The following is a 17,681-nucleotide window of genomic DNA, read 5'->3' as shown; positions in this document are numbered from 1 at the left end:
TCATGAAAAACATCCTCATTAACGGCAGATTAATACTATTTAGTCCATCTTATCTCTCTCTTGTCCAATTACAGTTCACCCAGCCGCCGCAGAGGTATCATCCTGGCCGATAAATCAATAATATTCCAAATACTTCCAGATGAACACCAAAAAGCGAAGCTGAAAGCCCGAAAAGCACAAAGCCTGTGTGAGCCTGTGCAGTGTGCACACATGCACCTCTCTCACGAACCAGATTCCCTAACCACACCTCCACACTATAAAACCGCCCCCTACACTAACCCTACCATCCCGTACACCACCGAAACCCTAATTAACCATTTCTCGCTCATCACAACACCACCTCACCTCACTCCCCAACTAAAAAACAATGGCTCACTACCAGGAGGTGGACTACTGCTCGGAGGAGGTGAGGTCGGTGACCCCCACCGGCGGCTTCCTCGGCCGCGGCGGCGTGCAGCAGCAGCACGTCGTCAAGGAGACGTTCCAGGAGATCGACAGGTCCGGCTCCGGCCGCCACCACCACAACCACAACCACGGCAACGACTACCTGATGGTGCGCGAGACCAAGGTGGAGGAGGACTTCAACACCTGCACCGGCGAGTTCCGCGAGCGCAAGCAGAGCTTCCTGCTCAAGTCCGACTGATCGAACCTGCTGTGTGTACCCGTGTACGTACGTACGTATATGTGTGCCCGTACGTAGTCGTGGTGGTCATGTGGTGGCTTAGCTCTACGTGTATATCGTGCGTGCGTGTGTACGTGCGTACACGGAGCTTAGCTAATTAGCACCTTCTTCTCTGTGCGATCACTACGAACGGAGAGGGGGGGTGTATGAAAAATAAATTCGTGACCTGAATATAATAAAGCTTGTCCTAATTATCACCGGTCGATTACTGTTCTGAATCTCTCTGATAGTGTGATAGTGATTAGTCTGGAGTATAAAGTTTCAGTTCGTATGCAACATTAATTAAGCAAGAAGCAGCCAGACGCCCAGAAAAAGGTTTAGCTATATCGATCGTCGCTGCCTGCCGGTAACTTACAAGGAAGAACCATCAGGTTAGTTATATATCGTGAATGATCGTGATGATCTCATTGCAACTATATATGGCTCTTCGCCAATCGTATGGAAGCTAGGGTATGAGAGCCAATAACGGTGCCTAATTGTAACACGCTAAATTAGAAGGTCCTTAATTTTAACATATATGCTAAATTTTACTCCTACTATACTATTACGGCGTTGTCATTTGTAAGTAATTACTTTTTTACATACTGAATTTTGTTAAAGTAATACTGTTTTTACAAACTTTCAGCCAACCAACTTCTATTTTACAATTTTCTATTAAAATGGTATTATCTTTAAAAATTATTCTTTACATACTCTCTCACGTTCCAAATAATGATGCCTATTGACTACTACCTCCATTTCATATTATAAGTCATTTTGACTTTTTACAAGTTAAATTTCTTTAAGTTTGATCAAGTTTATAGGAAAATATAATAACATTTTATGATTATATTAGAATGTAATATATTTTGTTAGGAAATATACTTCTAAGTAATTAAACATTTTCTTCAAATAAAAAAACAACCAAGTTAAGAGGTGAATAACATCCACAGAAAAGTATTTCAAGACAGATGGAATATACAATGGTCCTTGTATTGAACCATCTTTCTTATCAGAATTCTAGCTAGTAAATTTTTAGGAAAAGATAAGGACTGATAATTAACATCGTGTAGCTGATAACAAAATTTAAAGCCAATTACAGAAGAACAGAAGAACAGAAGGCAAAAAGGAAAATTCAGCATGATTTAAACTGGTAGTAAAACGCCTTACGAACAAGCACCATCTAAACATGGTTGTGCGTTGGCAGCGAACTCGCCAAATCCTCGTGCTCCTCCTGCCTCTCATGCTCATGAATCATGATCCCTGTTTGATCCAATCGATGCATGATGCACTCAATCGCGGGCTCTCGTCATTTCAGGACACTCTTGTAGTCTTTACCTTCAATTCTTTTCCAATCTCCTAATGAGACTGTAGATTGATTTAACACATTTTCTTCCTGCAGCCCATGTATATAGTTCCCCACCCGGCCACCCCCTTTCTAACACCTATTATATATGCACGGGGTCCATCTATCTTTACTCGTTGTTAAGTTGTGCTCGATCAGGAAGAACTTCAAAATGGTGGAAACATTGCAGATTGCACATCTCTGTACATCTCTGTTATCGATCCCATCTGTAATCCACAATATATCAGGATGCCATCTTTCTGCCTTTTGTTCAGGCAGTGCAATTCATTGATGACAACTACCAAGCAGGACAAGAACAATAATGAAAGGACATACATTCACAAGAAAAAAACAGTGTGAGTAGCAGAACAGCTCAAACACAAATTGTTCCTATCAATTGGTTCTTTTATAAACTGTACCTTTTTTTTGGTGAGGTTTCATAAACCATACTAAAGGATGTCAGTTTGGTAGGTGTAGAATGAAAACGAGCTTCTTGTGAAAATGGATATATAATGCAATTTTGCACTATTTGTTCATATTAGTTTACAGATTCCAAATATTCTTCCGCATGTACAGGATTATCGTTTGTTCTTTTGCAAGTTTTTATTTTAATACTTCTTACATATGATATGGTCATATACTTATAGGATTGCTCCGCATATATAAATATGTAAATCTTAATATACTGTATTTGTCACATCCATGCCATCACAACCCAAATCAAAGTACTCCCTCCGTTTCATATTATAAGATTTTCTAGCATTGCAAACATAAGAAGATTTCACCCGGATATTAATTGAAACAAAGTTCAGTACAGAGTAACATACTCATCAAATTCTGGAAAGGGACTGAAATTTACTTTCTCCGATAAAACCATGCATAAATCAGACAATGGTTTCCTTCATACAGTATGCCGGTATGCCCATTCATGCTAAAGGCCGAATTCTAAAGAACAACTCGAAATGGTGTATTTATTGTAAACGTTTTCTATACAGAAGTCTCTTTAAAAAAATCAAATAAATTCATTTTAAAGTTTATATAATTAATACTTGACTAATCATACGCTAATGATTTATCTCGTTTTGCATACCGCTAATAATTAAGCAAGCCCCACAACTCCTTCGAACTGAGGCTAAACGTTCACAATATACGCATGCTTCTTTTTCCAACAAAACATTACATTAATTCTTTGTTATTCTCATCTCTTCTAGTTTGCAGGATATATATACTCCATTTACCAAGCATCCAAGCTCTTCTTTTATTCCATCTACATTCTTCTTTGCTTCAATCCATATGATCTGTGTAACTGTCTGCCTTCCCTAGGCCCTAGCTTGCCTGAAACTTTCAGCTCAGTCAGAAATTCGCGGGCATATTGATAGGTAGAAATGTGTCTAGATTTCTCTCCTACCTTCCCGTCGAAACGGCCATCTGGCACGTCTCGGCAGACAGCAATGCACAAAGGCATCTATCTCAGAACAAATTCCCTTGCACACACGCACGCACACCTTTGGGGGCTGCTGGTGTTGCAGGCACACTATAAATAGCAGAACCAAACATTAACAAACCCAACATTGTAACCCTGCATTGCACATCACAGAAACACTCGTAGTAATTAATTTGCAGCTAGTTGTTTGCACCATGGCGCAGTACTACTCGGAGGTGGACCACTGCGCGGAGGAGATGAACAGGCCGCCGCACGCCGGCGGCGAGCACTACGCCGTCAGGAGGGAGTCGTACGAGGAGGTGGACGAGATGGCGCGCGCCGGCAGGGGGCACCACCACGGCAACGGCGGCGGCGGCGGCCACCTGGGCTACAGCGGCAGCCGCCACGGTGATGCCCATCTGGGCGGCCACCGGGAGGAGCACCTCGTCCACGGTGACGAGCACCGCCACGGCCACGGCGGCGGGCGCCAGTACGACTCCTGCACCGGCCAGTACTACGGCTGAGCACGTTCGGTCGCACCGGACGACGTACGCGAGGCTGCAGTTTCTGTATGACTATGTGTGAGTGTGTGTGTGTGTGTGTGCACGGTCGTGTACATGGTGTGTGTGTGCGCGCTCTGACGCACGTACGAGCGTGTGTCTACGCGCACATGCAGCATCTTATCTATGGTCTGTACGTACGAGAATAAATGAGACCGTGGTACATGAATAAATAAGAGCTTCGACGTGCTTCTATATATGCACGTTTGTTACAGTACTCCTTTTCATTCATGCGTACGTGTTCTCTGTTGTGGTAAAGATCATACGGGGGGATGGACGGGCTCTCTACTAGATAAAACATTTTCCCCAACGTTGGGGTTTTATTTTTTGTAGTCGGACATGACTTTTGGTGCCAAATGACCGTCTACAAAAATATAAATTGGGGTGATATTTGGACCACTTAAGCGGCGCCTGCGAAAATTATTTTCGCAAGCGCTCCTTATATGGTCCGACTGCGAAAATAAGGAGCAATATAAATAGACCAGGCTAGAGTAGATTTTTTCTAAGTCCCATTATCTCCCTCACTTATCCTCTCCCTCACCTTTCTCTCCAGCGAGGTGAGGATCCGCGCGCGATGGCGAGGCGCAGGGTCGGCGGCGGCACCAGCGAGGTCGGCGGCGGCAACGGCGAGGCGCGGGGTCGGCGGCGGCAACGGTAAGGCACAGGTCGCGCTGGTCGGCGGCGGCGACACTCGGGGCCGGCTCGACTCCCTCCCCTTCGTCCCATATCTGGCCGAGGGGTAAGGGGGAGGACCTATGGCGGCAGCGGCAAGATGCGGGTCAATGGCGGCAACGGCGAGGCGTGGATTGGCGGTGGCGACGCTCGGGGCCGGCTCGGCTCCCTCCCCTCCTTCCCAGATCCGGCCGGAGGGAGGCCAGGGGAGCGCGGCGGCGGCTGCCGCGACGTGGTTCCCCGGCCTCCCCTCCTAGATCTGGCCGGAGGGAGGCCGGGGGAGAGGGCAGCGGCGGCGGTGCGTGAACGCGGTGGCAGCGGCGCGCGCGGACACGGCGGCGACCCGGTGCGGCGACGGCGGGGAGGGAGACCGGGGGAGGGCAGCGGCGGCGGCGGCGACGTGGGCGGCTCCCCTTCGGCGGCGGCCCTCTCCCGGTGCGGCGGCGGCGGCGAGGCGATTTTTTTTTGTTTTTTTATTGGATTTTCGCAGGCGGGCCATTTGCCTGCTTGTGAAGATGGATGATTTTCACCGTTGTCTGTTTGCAGGCGGTCCTCCCCTCCGCCTGTAAAAATTGCTTTTTGTCGTCTGCAAAAATGCTTTTTATAGTGGCTAGCGCACGCACAATTTTAGCGAGATCGCGCTAGCCAGAGCACAAACCCACAAATGCATGCAAGCAGTTGCAGGATTCCATATTTCCTTTTGCGCGCGCACTAGGCGGTCGTGCGCCGGTTATCAATGTCACGACACGACGGTCGCGCAAGCCCTGGCGAGACTCGAGTGGCGGCCGGCGCGACCACGCGGCAAGCCGACACGACAGTATACACACACGCGAGGTGGGCGCGCGCGTCGCGCGGAACGGCGGAACACGGCTTCCCGGTTGTATTCAAGTTTAATACTTGCTCTGTCTCAAAATATAAAAAATTTTAATAAAATATAACACATCTTAATACTATTAATCATATTAGAATATGTTATATTTATTTAAAATCTCTCTTATTATAGCGGACGAACTGGAATGGAGCCATCAAACTACGGCCAACGTTTGTTGGGACTAGGGAGTTCCGATGTTGCAAGCCGAGCCTAGTGGTAACACCCATATGGGCTGGGATATTGGGCTGCCACCTGTGTGTCCTCGCCCGCTTGCTGTGCCTGCGCCAGCAGGTAAGAATAGAAACCAGCCCACCAGCCGACAAAAGGCCACAACCGTGGCTTGGGAGTTGAGAGTGGGAGAACATAGAACATTATGCATGCGCCGGTAATCTTGAAAAAGAAAAGAACATTATGCCGCCGTAGATCTACTGTGTTTCTTAAAACAAATACTAAATGCAAGCCGTAAACTAGATCAATGGATCGGTCGCATATACTGCCTGCGTCTCATTGCTAGCACTTACCACGCCATACAGTAGCAAACACAATCTACACCTGCACGTACACAGATAAGACAAGGAAACAGAGTAAGCAGGGCATGCCGATATTTCGCCGCCGCCGGCCCACGCTCATCTGAACCACCGCCACCACGTCTCTGCCACAGCGCTGGCGGCGCCATGCAGCACGTCACGCCGTCCGCAACGAGGCACTCGGGGTGGTTGTTGTCTTGAGGCACGTACCATCGCCGGTCGCCGCCACCATGACAAGAAGAAAGCAGCAGTGTGCAACGGGTGCAGCGCTACCGCGCTACGAGGCGCATACGATCGAGAACACTACCATCGGCGAGGGGGAGGAGGAGCACGACGTACGTCAGCCGCCGCAAGGAGGACTACGTACTCTCCGTCTCCACCAGCAGCCACGCCGCTACGAGAGTACGAGTTGTGCAAGGATCGGAGGAGGAAGTCGTGCTGGTGGGATTGAGATCCTCATCGTGTAATTTCCTTAATTTTGATGTGGTGGTTGACATGTGGACCCGAGAATTATTTATGAGCTTAAGGTCCTGTTCTTTTCTCCAACGATGAAGATTAAAATTTGTGTGACACATTTTTCAAACTACTAAATGGTATATTTCGTGGGAAAACTTTCTATATGAAAGTTGTTTTAAAATATCATATTAATCTATTTTTTAAGTTTGTAATAATTAAAACTCAATCAATCATACATTAATACCATCTCATTTTACGTAAAAAACTTAATTTTTATCTTCAAATCTTCAGGAGAAAAGAAGACCACCTAATACCATCTCATTTTACGTAAAAAACTTAATTTTTATCTTCAAGTCTTCAGGAGAAAAGAAGACCACCTAACAGTATGTCATGGTGTGCAATAGCGTGAGAGATCTGCTTCCGTGTCGGTGGCCGGGCGCTCGGCTGCATCGAGGGTTGCGCGCCCGAGCAAGCGCTTCTGATGGCATAAATCGCGCGTCACTTAGGCTGCGTTCGTTTGGAGAACAAATGGGGGAATGTTTGTTTCGTTTTCCGCGCGCACGCTTCCCAAACTACTAAACGGTGCGTATTTTGCAAAAAAATTCTATATAAAAGTTACTTTAAAAAATCATATTAATCTATTTTTAAAGTTTAAAATAGTTAATACTCAATTAATCATGCGCTAATGGCTCATCTCGTTTTCCGTATCTTCCCAATCTTCTCAATCTCCTCTCCCTCAAACACAGCCTTATTATAGTCTTTGTTAACGCGCGTGCGGGAGACGAGGTTGATCTGTTGAGGGAGTGAGACAAAATTATTTCGACGATCTTACGATGTGTCGACGATGTCTAAATAAATCGTGTAGTACTCCCGGCCGATTTTTTGATGCTCGACATATATGCACCTACCGTTTTATTGTGGTATTATATTGTACACGAGAATATTTGGACCAGCGTTAGCATGCAAAACTCACAGCTTCTTTCTAAAATCAACTCTAATTAAAATTAAAAATTTCGTTATGGCTACCAACAAACCGATGATATACTCCCTCCGTTCCAAAATGTAAGTATTTTTAGCTGTATATCTCATAGCTAAAAATTGCTACTACCTCCGTTTTTTAATAGATGACACTGTTGACTTTTTCTCACATGTTTGACCATTCGTCTTATTCAAAAATTTTATGCAAATATATAAGATATAAATCACACATAAAATACTATGAGTTATAAAACAACTCATAACAAAATAAATTATAATTACGTAAATTCTTTGAATAAGACGAATGGTCAAACATGTGATAAAAAATCAACGACGTCTTTAGGACGGAGGTTGTAGCTAACAACAAAAAGCAACATAAAATCCCCCCCCACCCACCCACCCCCAAAAGAAGAGAAAATAATAACATAATTTTTTTTAAGTCTCCCGTGTATTCCTTCACTTTATTCTACAGGGCTCATGTGCTTACGCGGCTAAACCTGCCATTTGGTTCCAAGTAATATGTAAAGGTGGGCACTTTGCCCCCCAGTTATCAGTCTTAAAAAAAATAAGAATCTTCTTCATTTATTGGTATTCATATATTCCAACTCTGATATGCATATATACAGTAAGTCATAACTTGCTACGCGGCTGCTAATATTCAAAGGAGAGAAACATCCCACGCTCAACTGTCAACACCAACGGCACGACCGCACGACGGACGATCAGGCGACAGTACGCAACACCACGCTGAAACGCAAAACCACCTGCATGTCAGTGTGTCACGGTCGTGTGCAGGTCTGGGTGCAGGCGCCGTATCAGGGCTAGGATGCGTCTTTAGCATTAAATAAGCTACCACCTAAGATAAAAAATGATGTGGTAAGTAAATAAATAAGAAAAGAGAAGGAAACAATATCTTGCATGAGACATAGTTTCTATACAACATCTAAGACATTATATGAGATAAGTAGTATTAAATTTAAGTATGGAATAGTAGTGTTTGTATTAGAAGAATAGTGTCTATAGTACTAGTTTTTTTTTTTATGCTGTTAAGTTTATGGAATCTATATTAGTTTCTTGGTTGGGAATGCCCTCACCCACAGTCACAAGCATCGCGTACGTTGATCTTTTCTAGTAGTAGCCGAAAGGTCAGTGAGATCAACTTGAGGCAAGGTGTTGGTTATTCCAAGCTTTCCCAAAAGTGGACGAATTATGAGCAATGGAATATCAATATATCATGGAGTTTTTTATTCTGCTAGCTGCTTCAGCCTTCAGCATGTCACTCATGTCTATGTGTCGATGTACTACGTATGTTTTAGTGTGTACTCATGAAGGCACAGCAAGATGGGAATTCTTCCATCAGTTTCAGTTTGTTACTAGTGAAAGCACAGCGAGATGATCATTTTGCCTCTCAAAAAAAAAGATGATCATTTTGCACTGTAAGAGCAAGTTTAATAGTGTAGTCAACTACTAATTTTAAATTATCTGTAACCAATATAATAGTCAATTCATACAATAGTTGCTTACTATACTATTAATATCTGATCCCACATGTCATACACACATTATGTTTTGGAGTCCGTGTTACAGCTGGCTACAGATTTGTAGTCCACTGCTTTTTTATCTTTTCTTTAATTTTTTTAAAATATATTTATAGCTAACTTATATTCTGCTATTATACATGCTCTAACAAGTTAGGATAAGTACCAAGGCAGGCAAGGAAAAAAAGAAGCCATCTAACATGGCAGGCGAATAGGATCTCTGCTTTATCGTTCAATCAATGACCGGAGTATATATACACCAAATTACAAGATGCCTAATAAATCCATGGAATGTCATTGAGTTTTTCTCTTAAAAAATAGAGTATAGTGGGAAAACGCAATTCATCCCTAAGATCATTTTTACATGTCACTTAAAAAGTCATAAAAAATTGAAAAAAATTAGTATGATAGATCAATATGTGATACGTCACTTCGCAAACATGCAAATTTAAATTCAAATTATGCAAGTAGAAATAAAAATAACAAATTTGACTATGAACAAAACACGTAATTCATGGTCAAATTTATTATTTTTGTTTTGAATTATATATGTCGAATTTTAACTCACTTGTTTACGAAAAGATATATCATATATTGATCTATCTTGATTTTTTTTTAATTTTTTTTGATAACTTTTTGAACGACATGTACGAAACAAATATAGTGGAGTAGTTTTGTTCTGCTAGCTACTTCAGTATGCCAGGGGAAAAGTCATTTTCTCCTCAAGGAGCTGTCTCCTGGTGTTCTACATGTAATCTAAATAGTAATAAAAAAATAATTAAATAAATTAATATGTGGTACGTCGATATCACTGTACAAACATATAAATTTAATTCAACCTATATAAGTTGAAAAAGAAAGTATGGCTGAATAATGCACTTAATGGTTAAGAGTTTAGTTTATTCTCTTTCATTGTAATTTGTAGAAGTTATATTTAAACTTACATATTTATGAATATCATATATTGATCTTATCAAAAAAAAATTTAAATATTTCATAGTTGTTTGAATGTCATGCAAGAATTGATTGATTTAAAGTGCAAAGAATCGACGAGAATTATTTGCAGTACTGACGGTCAATAATACATGTGACTGCAGACAATCCATATCCAAAAAAGAAAAAAAACATCTCCCATGCCATATCTATGTTTCAATGTGTGTTCTCATAAAATCACTGCAAGATGAAAATTCCATCAGTTGCGGACTTTCAGTAAACCATGATCAATTTTTTGGCTGTGATATGCCAGGATAAGCGCTAGCTACGGCATGATAGCTAGTGAAGGAAAAAACACAGACCATCTAACATGGCAGGCGCATAGGATCTTTTGATTCGCTTTATCATCATTCAACCAAAGGCCGTCGGCCTGAGTATATGCGCCAAATTACAAGATGCCCGATGAACACATAGACCAAATTGAAGATATGTATGGCGCCTCCCTGGCTGCAGGCTCGAATGACGAGAGATGCCTATCAAGATAAAAAGTTGCACAACATACTCCCTCAATTCCAAAATATTTGACGCTGTTAACTTTTTAAAAAATATTTGACCGTTCGTCTTATTCAAAAAATTTAAGTAATTATTAATTCTTTTTCTATTATTTACTTTATTGTTAAATATACTTTTATGTATACATATATTTTTACATATTTCACAAAAATTTTTGAATAAGACAAACGGTCAAACATATTTAAAAAAGTTAATGTCATCAAACATTTAGAGAAGGAGGGAGTATATCTCACCGGAGAGAGATTCTAATAGCTCAAGGAACATCCTATTAGTATTTATTACATGTAACCAATTAGTTATATTATTTTTTTAGAAATAAACTTTATGTTATAACCGGTAAGAGTTAACTTTGAATTTTCATGATTTATTATCTATTAATCTATGGCCTTTTTTATATCCAAAATTTTTGGCCGAAAACATCACATTAAATGTTTGGACACATGCATGAGGCATTAAATGTGGGGAAAAAAACTAATTGCACAGTTTGCATGTAAATTGCGAGACGAATGTTTTGAGCCTAATTACGCCATGATTGACAATGTGATGCTACAGTAAACATTTGCTAATGACATATTAATTAGGCTTAATAAATTCATCTCACAGTTTACGGGCAGAATCTGTAATTTACGGACGGAATATGTAATTTGTTTTGTTATTAGTCTATGTTTAATACTAGTATATTTTAAAAAAAAACTTTACCCCCAAAAAAACTAAATACACCCTATATTTATTAGTATTTTTAATTTTTTATACTTGACATGCAGCATACAGCGGATGCCGACTCGATTAAAAAAGTTTATCATATCTTACCGATTAGATGCACCGCCCATATGTGCCACGAAGAAAAACCGATCGAGCACAAATGCTCCCGTCCCGCGCGCGCGCCCATCTCCCCGCCTATAAAAACACAACCCTTGCAACGCAACGCAACACAACAACACAAGCAGCTAGCTAGCACTACTGCCCAGCAACAAGCTAGAGAGATTTGCCAAAAGAAAAAATGGCGATGGCTAGGCGCGGCAATGGCGGCTACCAGTACGGCGCCTACAGCTACGGCTACGGCTACAGCAAGCCGCAGGTGAACTACCACAGCCAGAGCTCCGAGAGCGTCACCACCGTCGTGACGAAGATGGACGAGATGAGCGTCCACGAGAACGCCGTGCAGAAGATGTCGTCGTCGTTCCGGGAGGAGAAGGTGTACGAGCAGCAGGGCGGCGCCGGCGGCGACGTGCAGGTGTGCCGCAATGGCGGCGCTGCTGCAGGCGCCGTGCAGAAGCACACCTACGAGGAGAAGAAGGAGGAGGAGGTGTACGAGGAGAGCAACCATGGCGGAGGCGGCGGCGGCTGCGGCGGCTACGCTCGCCAGCACGGCGCCGGCGGTGGGCAGAAGCACGCCACGTACCAGCACGAGGTGTTGAAAGGGTACGAGAGCGCCGGCGGTGGGTACGCCGCCGCTCGCCACAACGGCGCCGGCGCCGGCGGCGTGAAGAAGCAGTACTCCTACCGCGAGGAAGAGGAGTACGACGCCGGTGGGTACGCTCGCCACAACGGCGGCGGCGTGCAGAAGCAGTACTCCTCCTACCGCCGCGACGAAGAGGAGTGCGACGCCGCAGCCGGAGGAGGGTACGGCCGCCACCACGGCGCCGGCGGCGGCGCCGTGAAGCAGCACGCCACCTACAAGCAGCACCAGGCCATCGAGGGTGTCAACGGCTGCGGCGCCGGCGGGTACAACTACAACCGCCACCAAGCCGTCGCCGTGGCTGGCGGCGGGCAGCACCACTACGGTGGCGCCACTGCCGCCGCGTATGGCAACGCCTCCAACAAGCAGCACTTCACTGCCGCCGCCGCCGGCCACCACAGCAGCGGCGGCCATACCCAATACCACCACCAATCCTACGAATGCGAGGAGGAAGATTCCGACGAGGACGACTGCGAGGACGACGACGACGACGAGAGCGACGACGACGACGACGACGGCCACTGCCCACCTAGCCGCCAAGGCAGCGTCCACAGCTACCACCAGGCGGCGTACCAGCACGAGGAGAAGCAGCACGCCGGCGGCCGCAACCACTACCATGCATACGAGCGCCACGAGGAGCACGGCGGCGGCGCGCAACGCTACCAGAAGTACGAGAGCTCCACCCAGGTGGGCTACGCCGGCGGCGGCGGCGGCAACGGCGGATGCGTGCGTGGCAATGCCAAGCCATGTTTCCGAATCATGGCCTAATCCCAAACTAATTAACCGCGCGTAAGTAAAAAAAAAATATCAATTGCGTTGCTGATGCGCTTAAAATAAACTGTTCGACGCTTGGCTTAAGAAGTTACTATTACTACTAAGATCTCTAATGTATCAGAAAATAAATTGTATGTCTTATTATAGATGCTCTGCATCCACTATGTGGTAAATGATGATAATGTATAAGGTTTTATAAAGGTTTGATGATTACTAATACGCTCGACTTAATTGACTATAACAAAATGTGTATTATTGTCAGTAGCATAGATTTTGCATCAGGTCTGGCCGTCTGGCCAATAATACAAAAAATGTGTATGAACAAGGAAGCAGAGCATAGAATCCCCTGTTACAGCGGCTACTGTACTAACAACATAGCTAATCTCACTACCAAAGAATAATAATAAAACCAAGTGAAAAAAAGGCGAGAACTGGCGATTCTCATGTACAAAACTTGCCCTGAAATTTGCAGAAGGCAGCTGCTTTCTTTCTCTTCTTATTTTGGCGACAATGCTTTGATGAACATCTCTATTCCTATACGCAAGAGGCAGATTTCCGAAATGGAAAACTTGCTAAGACTTGTTACTCCTGATGTGCGTGTATTTTCATCTAAACTGCTGTTCAATTTGGCGGTGTGATCCCTTTTCCTAAGTAATATGCCTTCTCAGCATCAGCCAACCTTTTTTGGAACATCCCCCATTCTTTTCTACAGCGAGCTCTCACCTGTGAAAAAAAGTTGTATATTAAGAGGTGGTGAGGCTCAAACGCGAATATTAGGGAATGACCTAATATCAAATAATTAGAAGGGGGTGAGGCTTCGAACTCAGGTCGTCTAGCCCACCATCTTGTGGAACTAGCCGGAAAACCCCTGAGCGTTTCTCGGTGGTGAGGCTCAAACCAAGGCGGGCTAGCCCACCAACTTATGGTGCTAGCCGGTAAGACTCTGGGTCTTTGCTCATACGGTTTTATTCGGTGCACCTATGGCACATTATCAAATAAAATCGTAAGAGCAAATCCGCATTGCGGATGGTTGCGATTCATATAGGATGTTGTTAAGTCTAGAATTCATGCATCGGAAATGCCCAGATGAGAAGCGAGGAATACATCAGAGCTAGCTTACCCCTTCCCATGGTGTTCTTCCATTCTCAGCCGTGCCCTACCAGTACCAGGAGATAATGTTACAACTTACAACATCATATAATTGTATGGAGTGAGAAGTGAGATAAGCAGTGCATATACCTGGTTCCCCAGTGACGGAATAACCTGATGAATAACCCACTGAGAATCAACAACTCCGATTTTCTCGTGAGCTGGCTGTCAAACCAAAGTTCTGACTCAATAAAACATGACTGATTTGAAATAAATAAATGTGGAGTGGAGAAAACCAGATAACTGTCATAACAAAGTTGGCAACCAGTACATAATAGATTGTGCTAGCTTGCTAGGAGCATGAATAAAACAGTTAACATGCCCTCCGTTTATCGAGAAAAACCTACTGCCCTGTCATCTGTATTAGTTCGCTACATGAATCACTTAGCCCCCACATTTTCCTTGCTCTTAATAGATTGGCACACCACTAGTCCCCAAGATAATTAAATTTAAAAAGAATCTTAAAATTAAGAAAACCTAGACCTTCTGCTGGTTAGGACTATATAACAATGCAGTAGGGCAGAGTCTTATTAATGTAAAAAAAAAAAGATACCTCAACACATCTTCTAAGAGCGAAATCGAGGCCCCATCCATGGACTAAGTCATTCTGCAAAAAGCCGGGCATAAGCATACAGCTTCAAGCAAAGCTAAGAACAGTGCAGATGCCACTCCACCTGAATCATATGCCATACACAGCGCCATGCATCCCTAGAGAACACAGTTGCCATAATTTCAACAAATCTGCATGTGAAACAGAATGTGAAGACGGATAGTTTTAAGAAAAAGAAAACATCTGATCCTCCTTCCGTTTTGTTATGCCGTTGCTGTTTTTCCTTCATGTCGCTTATCCGTCTGGTTTGTAATCGTCTAATGTAAAACTGTTTATTTCACTCTTCTAATATATTCGGCAAGGTTCTTGCCGCGATCGTTTCAAAAAAAAAAAGAAAAAAAAAGAAAAGAAAACATCATGATAAATGACTGAGCCATTACGCTGCACATGGTGGTAGATGTGGATCAGTGCACCAGCCTGGCCTCTCTTCGGTTACTCTGTACATAGAGAAGTATCACTCAAGAAACTAATACAAGTAGGTGATGATCAAGCAACAATGAAGCATTGTAGATTCATCAGCTCACTTGTGAACTTCTTGATCTCCTAGCCGTTTGGTCATTTGCCATGTCAGACCTTTATCAGGTTCCAAACCAGGCTGAGAGATCTCCAACCCATGCTTCCTAACAAGCTTAATGTACCTAAAAATTCATGTTGAAATACTCTTCCTTAGCAGACCGAAAATAAACAAACAAGGGGGGAAGGTGGTGTATGCTTACGCCTCTGCATTGAAATGTTGTACACTTAGATCCTCATCCCAGATAAATATGTAGTCATACGGGGCAACAATATCAGGATGTAAAAATCTCTTGGCATACCACCTTGTATAAAAAAAAAGAGTAAAACACTTAGCCTTTGGTTGTCAAATACATAGTGCTAAACTAGAAGATGAAAAAACACAACAGGATCTGTTACAATAATTTACCATTTAGTCTGCCTTCTGACACTCACATGAATGGCCCTTTTTGACCACTCAAATTCATCCCAGTCATTAGTCCGACCATCATAGTGGAACAACATAATTGTGAAGTTTTCTGAAAACTATATAATAAGGCATGTAAATTTGAAGTGAATGATAGATGTCTCAGTTAACTGTTTAAGCATGATAGATGCCTTATAGTTGAACATAAGTTTTTTTTTTCTATTCTGAAGACTATTTTGAACAAAGCAATTGTATGCTTATTCAATGCAATCAGTTTACACATGCTAGTTGTCTAAGTAATTACCTTTTTGACTGCTGCATCAATATTTGCCTTTTGAGAGTATCCAACTGTGAAGGTAATAAGGTATCTTGGCTGGCTAGTAAGATCCTGATGGTTCATATGGTTCAGATCATAAACCACACGTCCACATACAAAACAGAAGAGGTTAAAAGACCCACCATTCAAAGGTATTGGTTGATACAAGTACTGAAAAAGTGAAATGGTAACTAACCTCACTAGGTTCACCCCACAATCTTCGAAGATAAAGGTCTGTTTCAGGCACAACAATGCCAGGTGCAAGGCCTTCAGCACCTTTAGGGTTTGTTGGCACATAAATCTTGAGCAAAGAATTATGTAGATTAACCAGAACAGTAATACAGAAATAATAGAAATGAAGAAAGAAATCATTAGCAACAACGTTGATTTAGCACATGATGGCATACACTCCAGTAAAGGAGATATCAAAGTACACAGGTAAATGAGGACCTAATATACAGTGCCAAACTTAACATAGGCATAAATTCCTATATTTACATCCTTCATGCAACCTCATATCTTGAAAGTTGAAACTTCACACACCATGCATGAGAAATAGTGGAATACATAAGTTGAGTAATATAAAAGACATTGACCAGGAAATAATAATGCAGAATGTAATAGAATCAGCCTTTACTCACAAAACTAAAATAATGATGGCATAAATCACAGTTTGGCAAAGTACCTTAGGAATTTCGTCAGAGTTAGACTCAGAATTGTTCCTCTTTTTACTATTTGCAGATGTCCATGCATGATTCAACAATGTTTGGGTTGTGATACCAGAGTCTTTGTCTTCAATATATGAGATAATACTGGAAGGGAAGTGGAGCTGCAAGATACAATCAGTTCTTTTTTCCCTGAACAAAAGCGGCTGGTAGAAGAAAACAAGAGAAGCAAATGATCCATATTTACCTTGGTTACATTGACAGTAGGAAATGAAATCCCAAACAAGTAACCTAGCATAACACCAATAACTGCTGAGAATAGGAGCCTCATGCCCTCATTTGATCTTGGCAAGCCACTGCTGTTGAAGATTGACAAAATAATAATAGTAATAATAAAATTATGACGCATATTTATGAGCACTACAGAAAAAAATAAACATATTGCTAATAGTGATCAGACATTAGTACAGTACATCAGCTACGTACTACTACCTCCGTTTCATAATGTAAGTCATTCTAGCATTTCCCACATTCATATTGATATGAATGAATCTAGACATATATATATGTCTAGATTCATTCATATCAATATGAATGTGGGAAATGCTAGAATGACTTACGTTATGAAACGGAGGAAGTAGTAGAAAATAAAAACATACCTGCGGCCTAGAATGGCAAGCTTTGACATTGCGGCAAAGGAATTTGTTTGCAAAAGGGTACTGCCACACCAGCACTATGGAATTAGAGATAATGTGATCACTCTTTTTTTTTTTGTCCAAATTGTTAGGTGAGGCCAGAGAAATCTTCAACTGGTATCAACGCAACAAAGAAAATCAGATTATTAAAACATTAAAACACCAGGGACAAAATAGAAACAGAAAGAAACGAAGAGAAGAGGGAAACATTTTGAAGGCAAATCGGGGCAGCGCGCGAGATCCCCAAATTGTAAGAGATGTTTGGTCCCGTCGTATTGGTGCCAGCTGCTCACCAAAACTCCCGCGGCCAACGACGTGTCGTGCCGCAGATCGGGTCGCCCGCGTGCCGGTGCCGGTGATCCGGCAGCGGCGGCGGCAGCCCACGAGGACTCACCGCCTCTCCTTCCGTCCCCGGGCCGGCGGCTGACAGCAGGCGGCGGCGAGGGGGAGGCGAGCCCGCCGGCGGCAAGAGAGAGAGAGAGACAATGCGGCAGTAGAATGTTTGCCAGGGCAGTGATGGAATATATCAAATATTGGTGTGGGTGTTTGTATTGTAC

The 17,681-nt window shown here is 43.2% G+C and overlaps 4 protein-coding genes across 6 annotated transcripts; 3 read left to right on the top strand and 1 right to left on the bottom strand.

Annotated features, from left to right (window-relative positions):
• The first annotated feature begins 210 nt into the window (after positions 1-210).
• LOC4324873 (uncharacterized) lies at positions 211-885 on the top strand. The gene has a single exon (XM_015793077.3). The coding sequence runs from the start codon at positions 368-370 to the stop codon at positions 641-643; it is 276 nt and encodes a 91-aa protein (XP_015648563.1). The 5' UTR covers positions 211-367; the 3' UTR covers positions 644-885.
• Positions 886-3,566: 2,681 nt separating this feature from the next.
• On the top strand, positions 3,567-4,206 carry LOC9271255 (uncharacterized). Its single transcript, XM_015793066.3, has one exon. The coding sequence runs from the start codon at positions 3,645-3,647 to the stop codon at positions 3,951-3,953; it is 309 nt and encodes a 102-aa protein (XP_015648552.1). The 5' UTR covers positions 3,567-3,644; the 3' UTR covers positions 3,954-4,206.
• Positions 4,207-11,449: 7,243 nt separating this feature from the next.
• On the top strand, positions 11,450-12,987 carry LOC4324872 (glycine-rich cell wall structural protein 1.8). Its single transcript, XM_015793030.3, has one exon. The coding sequence runs from the start codon at positions 11,538-11,540 to the stop codon at positions 12,762-12,764; it is 1,227 nt and encodes a 408-aa protein (XP_015648516.1). The 5' UTR covers positions 11,450-11,537; the 3' UTR covers positions 12,765-12,987.
• A 14-nt stretch (positions 12,988-13,001) lies between these two features.
• LOC4324871 (uncharacterized) lies at positions 13,002-17,681 on the bottom strand. Of its 3 annotated transcripts, none has more exons than XM_015793045.3 (15): positions 17,333-17,681; positions 17,089-17,238; positions 16,677-16,788; positions 16,450-16,593; positions 15,961-16,065; positions 15,753-15,836; positions 15,452-15,567; positions 15,246-15,347; positions 15,054-15,167; positions 14,910-14,966; positions 14,594-14,660; positions 14,473-14,526; positions 14,010-14,084; positions 13,891-13,926; positions 13,002-13,493 (listed from the first exon to the last, which is right to left on the bottom strand). In XM_015793045.3, exons 2-15 carry the CDS (start codon positions 17,115-17,117, stop codon positions 13,392-13,394), a joined length of 1,197 nt encoding a protein of 398 aa, XP_015648531.1. In that variant the 5' UTR covers positions 17,118-17,238; positions 17,333-17,681; the 3' UTR covers positions 13,002-13,391. The 3 variants fall into 3 exon arrangements, with proteins under 3 accessions (XP_015648531.1, XP_015648546.1, XP_015648538.1); XM_015793060.3 differs by having other exon boundaries at positions 16,677-16,785; positions 17,333-17,636; XM_015793052.3 differs by having other exon boundaries at positions 17,418-17,558.

The sequence above is a fragment of the Oryza sativa genome, chromosome 1 (assembly GCF_034140825.1).
Source record: "Oryza sativa Japonica Group chromosome 1, ASM3414082v1".
Classification (NCBI taxonomy): Eukaryota; Viridiplantae; Streptophyta; class Magnoliopsida; order Poales; family Poaceae; genus Oryza; species Oryza sativa.
The sequence above is the reverse complement of the archived record's forward strand: the minus strand, read 5'-3'. Positions and strand labels throughout refer to the sequence as shown.

Bases quoted from the DNA above. Each gene is read 5' to 3' on its own strand.
- LOC4324873 (XM_015793077.3), top strand. From the start codon at position 368: ATGGCTCACTACCAGGAGGTGGACTACTGCTCGGAGGAGGTGAGGTCG.
- LOC4324872 (XM_015793030.3), top strand. From the start codon at position 11,538: ATGGCGATGGCTAGGCGCGGCAATGGCGGCTACCAGTACGGCGCCTAC.
- LOC4324871 (XM_015793045.3), bottom strand. From the start codon at position 17,117: ATGTCAAAGCTTGCCATTCTAGGCCGCAG. The intron at 16,066-16,449 runs GTACTTTGCCAA...TCTTTGCTCAAG, and splicing joins ACTCTGACGAAATTCCTAAG to ATTTATGTGCCAACAAACCC. The intron at 14,967-15,053 runs GTGAGCTGATGA...CTCTATGTACAG, and splicing joins GGAGATCAAGAAGTTCACAA to AGTAACCGAAGAGAGGCCAG.
- LOC9271255 (XM_015793066.3), top strand. From the start codon at position 3,645: ATGGCGCAGTACTACTCGGAGGTGGACCACTGCGCGGAGGAGATGAAC.